The sequence below is a fragment of the Syngnathoides biaculeatus genome, chromosome 7, assembly GCF_019802595.1.
Source record: "Syngnathoides biaculeatus isolate LvHL_M chromosome 7, ASM1980259v1, whole genome shotgun sequence".
Classification (NCBI taxonomy): Eukaryota; Metazoa; Chordata; class Actinopteri; order Syngnathiformes; family Syngnathidae; genus Syngnathoides; species Syngnathoides biaculeatus.
In genome coordinates, this window is record NC_084646.1 from 15,359,571 (window position 1) to 15,373,495 (window position 13,925).

Below are 13,925 nucleotides of genomic sequence, written 5' to 3' on the forward strand. Positions count from 1 at the left end.
GGTAAGATAGCATAAACACCATAAGTGGGTCTGCTGATAACAATCGAACCGAAATGTCATACAAACTATCCCACTGCACCATCAACAGCACTGTAATGACATCGCTGATGGACTGTCAACATTGACTTTTTCCCCCTCATACGTTATAAAGTAGAGGACATCCCTGCTTTCTGAGTGTTTAAACGCACCAAACATCTGCTTGTGTGTGGGAGGGGGTTACTTTGCATCACCTAATTAGCCATGCAGCCCATTAAAGGTCAGCGCCATCGCTACGTAATCACCTGGCGCAGAGAAGGTTGCCCTCATTTAATTTGACTGCCATTTGGCGGTGATGGTCTCTCGAAAAATAGCCAAGGTGGTCAAAAAAAAAAAAAAAAAACGGAAACAGTGGGTGGCCTTGTAAACATGGATGTGTACGACTGGGATGGGCTAAGGAGCTGTCAGGGGGAGGCGGAGGGGCTACTCGGCATCCTGGACCACAAAGGTGGATGGGTATATAGTGAGGAGAGCAGACAGAGGAGTCAAAGTGTGTTGCAGCATCCACACACGGACGAGATCCCATTCAGAGCATCAGCAGTAGTTTAAAAAACAACAAAATCAAAAAATATAACTAAACGAAACTAAACAACAGCCCGTTCAGATATCCAGGATGCGTGTCGTGGTGGTCCTGCCTCTGCTGCTGTGTGCCGTCATGTGTCTGGGCAGGGCGAGCGCTGAGGTCAAGGCGGTGAAATTGTGCGGCCGAGAGTTCCTGAGAGCCGTGGTGTACACCTGTGGGGGGTCCCGCTGGAGGAGAGTCCTCGCCGACTCGGACATCGATGGTGAGACAACTATTTTGTTGGTGGTTTGCCTCAAACCGATTTATTCTTCTGTTTTCTTCTTCTACTTAAGTCTGACCAGCTCTTTGTTTAAATTCCATCATTATTAATTTAGTAAAAATGTATGCTCCTTTTGATTGGATATTTTTGCTCGCTGATTTATTTACACCTGCTTGCTGAGGTCCAGGTCCGGTCCACCACATACTTTTTGGGAGGGCCCAGTAAAAAGAAATTCTTGTTTACTTGTTGTTTCTGATTGCTTTTAATTTGGGCAAAGAATCTGGAGGAAAATTGCAATTTCTCTTCACTTTTCAGAAGCTTTACAACCATTTTCTCCCCCACCGTTTGTCTCCTGAACATAAACTAAACAGCAGAATTTGCAGTATATTTGATTTGTTTGTTATTTTTTATGTTTCTTTCAGTTTGATGTTGAAAACAATGAAATGCAGGGGAAAGTGCGTCAATAATACAATGAGGCAATTATACATTTTAATGATACATGAGATTAATATTTATGTTAATTTCACACCTGTGTTCTATTTTCGTTGAACATCGGTCATTTGAAAAGATTTTGTTGAAAATGGATTTTATTAGACAGCTCGTTATGCACGGTAGCACTATGTAAAAAGATGCATCAAAAATATGACTTTTATCAAAACAATCATACTCAGTTTGAATTCACTACAACATAAAAGTGCATCGAAACACTATGAAAAGCACTTTTAATATTTCTCTCCAGCTCACGTATTTTAAATGCAACACGTTTTAACCTCAATATGAGAGTAGGCCTGATGCAGTGCACGATTGCAAAAAAGAACAGAACAAAAGAAGGTGTTGACTGTCTTTGGCCCATATTCTTCGAATCCAGAATTTTTCACGCGGGTGTGGGCAGAACAAGACCTGTCGTCTACATCATTAAACCACACAAGAACACACACACATCAAGATGATAAGCTCTCAGTCTCTTCAGCAGAAGCAAACGCAGTTAGTCTTATCGGCTGGGGGGATCGTGAAGAGGATACCGCACAAGACAAATTGCACAGCGGAAATCTGCTTTGTCATTAGAGTCCTTTTTAATGGGAACAACAACCTCAATTGAACGAGATGGAACCACTCCATCCGGCACGTGTATATAAATCAAAATACAACAGCCACCACCGGCAAACCTGATAAAATGCCACATGTTGTATGTACTGCAAGAGATTTTGTTGGCCTTCATTGTGCGTTGCTGATCCAGATCTGTCCGTCCACAGGAGAGGAGAACAGTTTGGAAAGTTTGACAAGCATCGGAAAGCACCCGGGCTCGGACTTGAGCAGACGGGACATAAACAATTTCTTGACGACGGTGTGCTGCCAGGTCGGCTGCAGGAAGAGCGACCTCACCTTCCTCTGCTGAGCACGACCACGCCTGGTGCCGTCGTCATCTTTCTCCACGTGGCCAAAAAAATGATATCAGGCTTGCCTTCATAGAATCGAAAAGCTATAGAATCACAAAGCTTAACTACATGATCATCCTAGGAATTACATTTCCAGAAAGTCATTATTTTTTAAACAAGCAATCGAAGGGGTTTAATTTTCTTAACTTGAATGTCATACTAGTTATTGTTGCAGACATATTTCTGAGGCCCTAAAACTGAACATTTGTGTAACCACATCCTTAAAATAAATAAATCCGTGATTTAACTTTGGGAATATTAATGTGTTGCACACCATAACACTGCCGAATCATAAGTATGAGGAATGTCTGTGTCGTTAAATTAAAGCCACTCACTAATACGGAGGTTTGAAAAGTGTCCATGTTTGTTTGTATTTAAATGAGGGGAATATGAACTCTTTGCTTTTATTTCACTGTTGTCAAATAAATATTCTTGCACAGGATTCATATTCATTTTTGGTTTCCCTTCGAGGGCCATTCAAAATGTGGAACCATACTAAAGTATAATCACCTCATTATATCATTACATACAGCATAGTGGAACCTCATGTTTGACACTTTTTCCCCTCACAGAAATTTTCAGTTTTTAATGTCACTTGTTTTAAAAAGCTTGCCATTTCTTATTATTATTAAAAGGGAAGACGATTTGAATTTTTTTGTCCAGAAGACTATGAAGTTGACGCAAGAGTTTGTTTACGCAGGCCACATGAAACAATATAGTGAGCCAGATCTGGCCCCTGAGCCTTGAATTTGACACCTGTGCGCTACGGTCTTCATCAGATGAGAGGTCAGAGTCATTGGATTGTCGTTTTTGAGCGCCTGAAGGTGGGGTTTCTTTGGTAGTGGAACCATGCAGGATGCTTTCCGAGGCCGAATGACTCTCACCACCATCAGGCTCAGATTGAACATGCTGGGGTCTGGACAATTCTACACCGCTGATCCATGCAGGATTTGAGGAGCCTGGAGCTAATGCCATCTGGACCTGCTGCCTTCCTTACCCTCAGCTACAGTTTAAAATCTTGGTAACAAATAAAGGTTGACTTCCTTGGCCCCAAAAATAGTTTCAAGTTTTGTGCTTTCTCTTTTTAACACGCGTTTGAATTTGGATGGTTAATTCATTCTGAATAGTGCCACATTCCAGTTGGAAGAGGGTGTGCGCACAAGTGCAACCAAACTATATCGGTTTAATTTTCCCCGATTGTACTGATTTGGCCCTTAAAGGGGAAGTCTGGGGATTGAATTAACAATGTATCCGATACAAACGGGCAAAGATTTCTTTGTTTGCGGGCATGACACGTCGCATCTGTGCACGTGGGTCATGTGACTCGCCAAAATGGCGGCGACCGGGAGCATTCAAAATTGCCGATAAAAATACTCTCAAGACAACCTTAAATGATATGGGATTAAGCTCAAATTTTCTAGGTACAGTACATATGAAATGACTAATCGGATACATTGTTAATTCAATCCCCGGATTTCCCCTTTAAATTTCAACTCCCACTTCCCGGGTATAAAAAAAAAAAAGTCATACATAAGAATAGGGCATCTGATCATAGAATATATAAATGAAGAAAGGTGGCAACAATACAACAACAAAATCATAATGATAAAACTTGAAACGGTTTTCATGGAATTAGTTTTTATTGGTTTTGGAAGGAAGCAAACTAAGTTTCCACTTTAGCGTTGCGCTTGCACGTCTTGATGTACATCATTCGTACTCACAGCACGCAAAAAAACAAAACAAAACAAAAAAAAAAAAACCCCAAACTGTTGTCGACATTAATACAGGTGATCGAGTACATAACACAACACGTTATTTCCGAAGGATCTGGAAGTCAAGGCTGCCCTGATTTTTTTTTTCTGCATGCTCTACAAGCAATGATGAATTACTGCAGGACACATTCACTACAGAGACGAACCTCTGGAAAACATTGTTTCATTTTCATGTTAAAAGAGTGTGGTGAATGCTAAATGACAGCCTGCATTCATTTGAAACCCAACGTGCGAGCAGAAGTAATGCTGAAGATTCTGCTGCTGTGATGGATTTGATAGTCACCATAAACCTTACAACTTTCTGTCAACTCTATCCAAATAGGATGTGTAACTGTTTGTGCGCACCCAAAAAATATGAGCCTAAAAAAAAACTGTTGTGGAACATTGATGTCAGGATGTTTGCTTTGTTGCTCTAAACCCAGTTAAATATGGTTCTACAACAGACCTTACAAGACCATGTTCGGGTGTGTTTAGCACAATATTGACATAATAGACGGTACTGCAGGCTTGGGTGACATCTCACATACGCACTTCATGTTCAAAAGGCGTGGCAAAGAGCGATTGGGAAGATAAACATTACCGGCACAGTGTTTGCCCCCCTCCCCCAATGATTAACAATAAAATATTTTTTTTTTCAGTTTTTAATCAGCATTAAAAATATTCCCCTTATTTTCATTCACAGAGAGTTAAAGATCAGAGCACGCACACACACACGCGCACGCACGCACACCACAGAAAGTATTTTGGTCAACTTAACCATCTACAACTTTGTCATGTCATCTCACAGAGACCATTACAATTATGTAAAATAAAGCTATGGATTCAAGCGGGGCTCGGGAGGACCAGGCTGGGTTCCTGAAATGCAATTTGGGAAGTCCCATTTGAGGAGGACAAGGAAGGTGACAAAGCACATAGAAAGCTTGTAGTGTCAAGGGTCAAAGGTCAAGCTATTGCCCCCCCAACCTCCCAAAAAAAAAAAAAAAAACCCATAATGCAGATGTATTAACTTCCCTTTATTTTTCCATGATCATCAGGTTAGATATCTTTTATTGACCAATATGCTGTCTACCCCAGACCGGATATAAGCCATTGTTGTCATAAAAATATCTTATTGGAGTAGATTACCGATTGACAGTTTGTTCGAAAATGGATGTTGCGGATCCATCATCCTCATCAGTTCATCTCCAGCATGAATGTGAATCTACTGTACATTAACACTGCTTTCACAAAGCAAAACATAGCATCCTGGATGAGAGTTATCGCTTTATGTTACCTGACCCCACCCAGACATTATATACACACACATATATATCTCAGAGCTTCTGTTGCACTTGAATTAAAAAATTATATCTGAAATAAATCCAAAAATATACGTTATACTGTACACGTTACTCAACTTCACAGATTTAAAAAAACAAAAATAGCTGAAGTATTTATAGCTGTAAGGGTACAGAGTTGTGTGATACCATTCAAAAATCGGATATACAGAATCACATTTTATACAACAAATCATGAAAAAAATAAAATGCTGTTATGTAATCTGGAGTTAACACTGCTGTCTCGGGAACAATAGAAAGGCTCTAAGACAATAGAAAGAAAACACCAAACGCCCTTAAAGATATATATTATTGATTTTTAAATGACACTTTGTACACTTAATTCTTCTTAAGGGAAAACATGTTTTTTTTTTTTTTTTTTAAATGTTATCACCAGTAGATTTGTCATTGCAGCTGCCTACCAAACAGCTCCACGAGCGCAAAAAACTAAACAAGCAGTTGGATCAACTGCTCCGTGCATTTTGATCAGAAAAGAAAGCGTTCATGTGATCCAAAGTACGAGGACCCTGTCGAACCGGGGGATGAGTCATTAATATCCGTCAAGTTAGAAGAGTACTTCTACGTGATGTGTGGTTAACATCATAACACAAACGCACTGACAAGACAAGACGTTGGAAATACCGGACCTGGGGGCAAAAGACAATGAGGAGAGAGGTCCCACACTGAAAATATTTTAGAGTACTGACAAACTTGTTCTGTACTAAGTATGTTGCCCTGGATTTTAAAGTTTAAATTGTTCAGACTTTCAAGATGACTCCGGTCAAGAAGTCTTACGGTCACCTCATCCATAGAAGAACCTGGCTGGTCAGGCAGCTGCAGTGAACTGTCAGCACACTTTCACCAGAGGCAGATTTGAAAAGCAAGGAAAGAGTCCAGGAGCAAAACAGCAGCAGTTTAGATGCCATTAAATAAATAAATAATAATACAATTATTACGAATGCCATTCTTAAATGACCTAAAAATGGTTCCACAATGCTGGATGAACGTTTTACAATACTGCTGGGTAGCCTGTGGTCCTGGGCTCTGACAAAGGGAATGAAGAATGTGAGTCTGTCCTCTGGGTCTTCCTCCACCCGCTGGACTTAATTTGTTCATCAGTGCTGTTCTTGGATTAGTTGTCTGCCAGGTATTTTCCTAAGGCCATAAAAAAAAAGTTTCGCTAAGTAATAAATTGCTGTGGAAAATTTTTTACTCACTTCTCAAGTTTTTATAATTTTTGATAGTTTCCCTTCTTTAATGTTTCAGATCATCAAACAATTATAACCAAAGTGAACTTACAATGCTGGTTTAAAATTATTTATTTCATTAAGGGAAAAAAAATATTCAGTTACCTGTGGGGGAAAAAGTAATAACCCCCCTTGGTAAATCATAAATTATTCTGGGTAGTCACAATTTTTGGTCCATTTTCACAAATCACACACATGCCTGATTACTGGGAGTCCTCGGTCTACGACTGAGATCCCTTCCCTTAACTCAAATTTCGACTTAAGTTGGATTCCACTGTTAAAGTCAGAATTTACATCAAAATACTTTGTATAAAAAAACAAATACATTGAAATAAACAAGATGATGTACTTAGCATTACTGCTGAGAGGTGGCTGGAGAAGAAGGAGGGGAGGCTGTGCTTAGCTATTGCGAAGGAACCTGGTCCTCAATCCTCTCCATATCGACAAGTATCAAAGAACCTTGTTTTCTGATGATTGTATGTGACATAGGAACGGAACCCTTCACATGTGCTAAAATATGGGCGTTGTATTTAATAATTGTCACCATGGTCAACCGACTGAATCCTTGGTGGTGTTTGTGTCTCTCCTTTCTCCAATATTTTTATGATCTTGAGCTTTGTTTCTATTGTAATGGATTTGGTTTTGGCTGCAGAAGCATTGCTAAAAGACACAGCTTTCTTCTTTGGCGCGATAATGTCTAAAAAGAAGGGCGAAAAATGCGAAGATACTCCTGGCGCACAAACACTTACAAGCATTAGCCAGACAAAATGGTGGACGGGGGACGGGCGTTGTAAAGTCAATACGTCTTTGGTCGAGACCATCTTAACACGAGGATTCCCTGTGTCTCGAGACCTAACTTGAATTAAAAAAAAAAAAACAAAAACATGGCACGGCAGGGAACCTTCCAAATAGTGGCTGGTACAAAGATTACCCCAAGAGAAAAAGGGTTATTAGCTGACATATATATGTGTATCGGTATTGCACTTACATTTAAAACAAGGTAGATACCTGTCAAAACTAAACAATTTCACACGCACGCACGCACTTACTACCGAAGCCAAGTGAACGCTGCATTGGGTTTTCAAAGCAGTCCTCCGTTAAATGCTTGGAACATATTACTGCCCACTTTGATTTGTAAGTCCAACTTTGTCTTCACAAACCTGGTCCATAACCTGCCTAGCTGTTCATCTTTCGGCCATTCAAGTAAGCTGACTCCATCGGCGTTTGACGCAGAATAGACGTATGGAACACACTTCCTCAGCACCTTTGCTAGCTTTTTCACTCTCTGGCTAAATGTTGCCATGACATGACGTCACATTCCGGAGAGTTACAGAACTTGCCGAATTTAATCTACATTTCGGACAAAATCTTGAGACTGACATTGACGCTAATTTATTTCAGTTCTGTTGTGTTGAGAATTTTTCAAATATTTTTCAATGAAATTTTAGCTACATTTGTATGATAGACAAATCAAATACATTTCCTCTGGATTAGACCTTTAATACAACACAAACGCTTGACGATTTGAAACTCACCAGCAGCAAATCTCTTCTTCACAAGCGAGAAGCGATACCCAGGCCCGGCCAGTTCAATATCGCAGCCCGACAACGTACTGCCCTCACTTGTAAACTGCACAGCCAGTGGAGCTGGTTTACTCGGACCTTCAGTTAGCTGGAAGCGGGCTAACAAAGATCCCACACCTACAGGAAAATGCAGAACCACAAATGGGGGTCATACATGATGGAAAATGATAGAGAATGAGTACTGGTAAGATACTTCAGATACTAGTGAGATTTTTCCTGATGAATTGATTCCATCTACAAAGAGATTTAACTTTGATTAGGGCAGACTTGAGGAAGCACGGATGAGGAATTCCAAATTTAGACACTTTTTTTTCTTCATGGGAATTTGAAAAGTTTTTCCTTATTTCATTTTAACATGATGAAGAAATGACTACACACAAAAAAATGGCAACAGATAATGATTTTTTTTTTAAGTGGAAAAATGGCCAGTTGCATCATTATTTGTTTTAAGCAGTTTGGGCATTATAGAAAAAAAAATAGTTTTACATTGTCAGCATTTTACAAAAAAAAAAGCAGGGGAGAGGTGTTGGGCCATTGTCAAAAATATTTGTTGGGGCGGGGGAGGTTCAACACCCACATACTCCATGGGTGCACTGTACATGACAAAATGACTGAACTTTCGGTCATTGAAATTACTCCAGATTGCTCCCATTTTTGTCATGAATTGATGAAGATGTGATTGACCACTGGGCAATTGGCATCACAAAAACTGTATTTAAAAAAAAAAAAAATCCAACATAAATGTAATGTAGCAGTTTTTATAAAAAAAAAAAAAAAAAAAAAAAACTTTCCTGCGCAGATAAACTGATTTGAATGTTCAATAAATTAGAAGTAAAGAATATCAAAGTAGTAGTAGTTGTTGCAGTATTAATTTTTTTAGATGTATTTGTATAATTACATGAACAAATTTATCTAAAAGTATGAATTGCCTTCAACTGACACCACCCTATGAAATCCATCAACTGATTATTTATAAATACCTCCATCAAAATAGCCCTTAAATATATATCTAAAACAATCTAATCACTGCAAAAAGTCAGCGCAAAATGAAAATTTTATCTGAGAATATTACCTCCATTTTCTGATTTTTGAGAGATATCCGGAATCTTCCACAGGATTCTTTGCTGCTCTGCGTTCCTGTTAGGAAAACATGACATTCATCCAGTCAAGCCTCACAAAAGTTTTTTATTTTTAGCAGATTAATGCTCTAACAGCATGCTTGTTAATTTCTTTACCATGCAGCGGGAGGTAACACAGCTTGGAGTTTGGAAACACCTCCATCCACCGGGACTAGAAACTGGACATTGTTGAGCGCCATCGGCGTTGACATGGCCTCGCCGTTATATTTGTAGTCTATCCTCAGGTCTGTGCTTGTGGGTTCGCAGCGCCAGCTCACAGCCAGATTCATGGGAGTGGACACATGACCCTGCACGCATACCTGGAAAAGTAAATAAAATTACAAGCATTGTTTTTTTCCGCCTGTTGGGTTTATGTTTGTTGTACTTTGCCAGCTCACCTGATACTTCAGCATATCGACATTATAGTACGTTGCCTGGGGCTTCTGCTCGGATACCTTCTTTAAATGAGCTATCAGGTTTGGCATATTCACCCAGAAGTCCTTGGCATCAGCCTTCGCTTGTGTGGCGGTGTCACTGGTGAAGAGGCGTGTAGGGAAACAAAACACGACCAATTTCTCATCATCATTTTTAAAACCAACAGACTGCTATCGCTTCGGGTTCGGGCTTTTGGTTTGAGTTAAACACATTTCAGCAGTGGTGTTACGTGCAAAACTAAAACATACTGTAATTTCTGGCCTACAAGCCGCAACTTTTTTTATCCACATGCTTTCAATCCTGCGGTTTATGCAGTGATGCGGCTAATTTGTGCCTTTTTTTCTAACGGCCGCAAGGGGGGACTCGAGCGGAAAAGGTAAGAATGAGACCGGTGGAATATATGTGCTGAGGAAGTGTCTTTTACCGGCCCTGTTAGTGCTGCGCTCGGGTTAGCGCTGTGCTAGCGTGTCTCAGTGATATTTACCGGTAAGTTTTATTTTAATCGGCCCTGTTAGCGTTAGCGCTAGCGTCACCGCCGCGCTAACGTTAAACTCTTTCTGTGCACCATCGTTCTTCGTAAATATCTCGTGTTTCAATGTGGGTTTCAATGTGGGCACTCGCGGCTTTTACACAGCTGCGGCATACGTATGTAGCACATGGTATTTCCTTTACAAATGTACTCGGTGAGGCTTGTAACCAGGTGCGCGCTGTAGGCCAGGAATTAAGGTACATAATTCATAAATAATAACCAAGAACTTTATGGCTGATTAAATGACGGAGTGTACAACGATGTCATTACCAGCAGAGCAGCTGGGGGTTAGGCAGCACATGCTCCAGTCGATTGAAGTTGGTTATGCTGAAGGTTAGCACAGCGGGGGACGGGTTATTGGCAAAGTGCCGTGTGATCCCCGCTGGAAAGGACAAAACCATCTCACCTATGATCTTCACAACACATCTGAGGGGAGAGAAGAGCCCGGCGGGAATGAAAAAACACCCCAGACAATATAGAAACGTATAAGACGTATGAATTCTAAGCAGGAATTAACGGGAATATGTCATGCACAGCAACAACACATCTGTATTTTATGAACTCCCTTTGGTAACTGACTAAGGGCAGGGACAACTAAAGCACGTGGCGTAAAAAGCTTTGAGTTGACCTACTTGCTGGGGTCAGCCCCTTTAAAGAAGGCATTGACTGTCTCGGTGAATGCGGCGGCCACAGGAAGCGTGTCTTGAGCCCCCATGGTAAGAGGACTCGGCCCTCTGGAGCAGCCTGATATAACACACACACATATTAACATAATACAGAAATAAAACAAACAGTTTTTATACTTTTACTTCATTTCCCATAGCGTAAATGATATCACTTATTGGCTTTTGTGGTAACGTTAATATCAAGTGGACCCCCGCTATTCACTGGGACAGCTTGACCCCAAATAGGATAAATTCTGAGAATAATTCATGCCCATGATAATTAAAGCAAAGCAAATTTATTTGTATAGCGCATTTCCTACACAAGGAAACTCAATTGTGTTTTTAAAGGTATTTGAAAACAAAGAGATAAAACATTTAAAACGGCATAAAAACAATAAAAATGACAAACAAAATATTAAAAAAAAAAAGACAATTACACTGAGAAAAAAAAAAAAATAAATCACCCACACCCCCTAAAATTCTTGAATATGCAGAGATATACCGCCAATAAACATTTTACCCTCCACACCTTAAACCCAGGAAAAGAAAACCTACAACAATTTGGGGAAGAAAGGCGTTGAACCGCAAATACGCAGGGGTCCACTCTGCCTCTAAATTTGTTTAAATGAAGCTTAAAAAAATAAACTAAATGTGAGCCAATGAAATGAGGAATGAAAAAAAACCACAATGTTTAGTATGTGCAGAATGCACAGTATATTTACTCAATTTTCTCAGAATTATTTAATACAATCATTATTTTCAACATTTGTGCATGTTGATGTTCAAAAAGAGGCTGTCATATATATGTGCAAGCTTTTTTCAGATAAAATTGAAATTTTCAAAAGCAAAAAGTGCATAGATGAACCCCCAAAACATACATATAGACACTGAAAGGAAATGGGAGATGTTTGTCAAAACATACAATGAATGATGAATCTACAGAGAAAGGACCCAAAATGAGGATTAGCGATGTCAGCAAGACGAGATTGTAAGAAAATTAGACCACAGCTTTAGTCACTGCTCATGATGGGGCTCAGCCAGATGTTAGGTTGCTGGTGGTGGGATCGGGAGATGGAGGGATTTTGAAAGGAAGAAGAAAAGTAGAGGAGGGGGGAGGAGAGTGGGGGCAGGCCAGGAATCAAGCTTGCACAAATGAGCCTCAAAGAGTGTGTGTGTGTGTACACATGTGTGTGTGTGTGTGTGAACACTACAATTAGCCCTGTTGCAGGTACAACTTACCTTCAAAGGTTAAATAAAACTTCCCTCTGTCAAACCATACAAGGGATGGCTGGTCATTCTCTGTGTGGGGTCAAAGGACGGGGTTGAAGGACAGAAGTGGGGATGGGAGGTCGGGTGGCAGAGGAGGGGGATGAATTGAAGGAGGTGGGTGAGAAGGGAAGGAGAGAAGGATAGTAGCGTGAGTTTCACATGGCAGGTCTGTCACGTCACTGTGAGGTGAAACGTGTAGGCGGAAGCCGGGTGTGGATGTGGGGAAGTGAAGGGGTCGGGGGGCAGGACCACAGCAAGCCCAGACACAGTCAAGATGGAACACAAAATGGATGTCAACAATGTTTTTTTGGCTGCATATCTTGCCCAGTTAAGGGCCACCAGTAGAACACAGTGTGAAAATATTTACAATGCAACATTTTAAAATATCACTATTAATTTCACAATCTGGACCCCTTGTATTGGTTCTTAACTCTCACGTGCGTAGCATTAACCTTTCAAAAGTCGAGGTCGTAAACAGAATTGGTTTCACATTTTTTACGACTGAATGTGACGCTCACAGACTCCCTGCAGGAGGCAGCAATGAGACCATTTGCCATATGCAGGAAAAAAACGTGACTGGGCCCAGCAAAACATTTGATGAAATCTACCAATTTAGTTACTTCATTCAGTAGTCCAAACACGGTGGTCGGCATCATCATATTTAAAAGTTCCAAGCTACCTTTCGAATGGATATCTGACACAAATGGTTTTGTGAATGACTTGCAAACTGTGGAGTGTTGACTGACAATGAGAGCCATACAGCTCCTCTTGAAGATAACAAAATGGCAGGTGTTCAGATGGCGAAAGAGAGAGTAAAAGGGCTGTATTTTTTCAGGGAGTGAAAGGTTTGAAATGAGAGTGACAAGGTCCAAATGAAGTAGGAGACGACGGCTTCAACACTAGTAAGGAATGGTTGATTTTGTTATGCTCCAATTGTGATTCGGAGGGGATGGCATGAATACTAAACAGCTGCTGCCTTCCTAATTTGGTGTAATTCTCATGCCAGACTTCAAACGACTAATAGCCACGCTGCTCTGACACTGAGTGAGAGAGAGAGCGCAAGAGAGAGAGAGAAGCAAAACCAACAATCTGGATCTTGAGAGCCCACCAGTGATAAGTTGAGTTTTTCAGACAGTGCGCACAACCCACACACACACTGTGACGCAGACTCAGCAGAGGTATCCTTGAGTGCCTGCACAGCACTCAGTGAACACAAAATACAATGTGCGTCGGTGGGGGGAGAAAAAAAAAAGACACAGGAGGTTTCCATGGTGACATTGTGAGGCAGTCAAGAACCAGAGACGAAAGGCCTCAAAGACGAGTAGAGGACGAAGATGTGCAAAAGTGCGGATTAATGGTATGGAAAATTAAGGATCAATGTGCCATCGTACATGACAAATGGTGAATGTGGGCAAAAATGATTTCAATAGCATGTGACAATGAACGAGGGGGGGGGGATGAATAACATACAAAAGGTGTGAGTAAGTAATGTGAAAATAAGATGTATCACAAAAGCAATGCGAGATCTGTGGTGAAGACAGCAAACCAAGGAAGAAAAAATATGTAAATTTGAAAAACAGGTGTGTGTGTGTGTGTGTGTGTGTGGTATTCTCTAAATCTATCAGCAAATCCTTATCGGCTCAGTCAAAAAATGTAAGGAATGACAACGTATTTTTGTAAATGTGAGTTAAAGTGAATTAAAATGTTTTTTAAAAGGGGGGGAGCAAATCGGATGAG

At 40.5% G+C, this 13,925-nt stretch overlaps 2 protein-coding genes across 6 annotated transcripts in view; one reads left to right on the forward strand and one right to left on the reverse strand.

Annotated features, from left to right (window-relative positions):
- Positions 1-547: 547 nt before the first annotated feature.
- insl5a (insulin-like 5a) lies at positions 548-2,696 on the forward strand. Its single transcript, XM_061825766.1, has 2 exons — positions 548-821; positions 2,072-2,696. Exons 1-2 carry the CDS (start codon positions 650-652, stop codon positions 2,212-2,214), a joined length of 315 nt encoding a protein of 104 aa, XP_061681750.1. The 5' UTR covers positions 548-649; the 3' UTR covers positions 2,215-2,696.
- A 1,196-nt stretch (positions 2,697-3,892) lies between these two features.
- Positions 3,893-13,925, reverse strand: part of sgip1a (SH3GL interacting endocytic adaptor 1a) — a 45,991-nt gene continuing 35,958 nt past the window's right edge. For 4 of the 5 annotated variants that reach the window (XM_061825364.1, XM_061825365.1, XM_061825366.1 and 1 more), the window contains 8 exons: positions 12,159-12,218; positions 10,887-10,998; positions 10,525-10,680; positions 9,689-9,824; positions 9,408-9,610; positions 9,245-9,309; positions 8,125-8,289; positions 3,893-6,497 (listed from right to left, as the gene is read on the reverse strand). In XM_061825364.1, coding sequence (XP_061681348.1) covers positions 6,475-6,497; positions 8,125-8,289; positions 9,245-9,309; positions 9,408-9,610; positions 9,689-9,824; positions 10,525-10,680; positions 10,887-10,998; positions 12,159-12,218 — 920 coding nt within the window. In that variant the 3' untranslated portion in view covers positions 3,893-6,474. The remainder of the gene's footprint in view (positions 6,498-8,124; positions 8,290-9,244; positions 9,310-9,407; positions 9,611-9,688; positions 9,825-10,524; positions 10,681-10,886; positions 10,999-12,158; positions 12,219-13,925) is intronic. The other variant, XM_061825368.1, reaches the window with a different exon arrangement.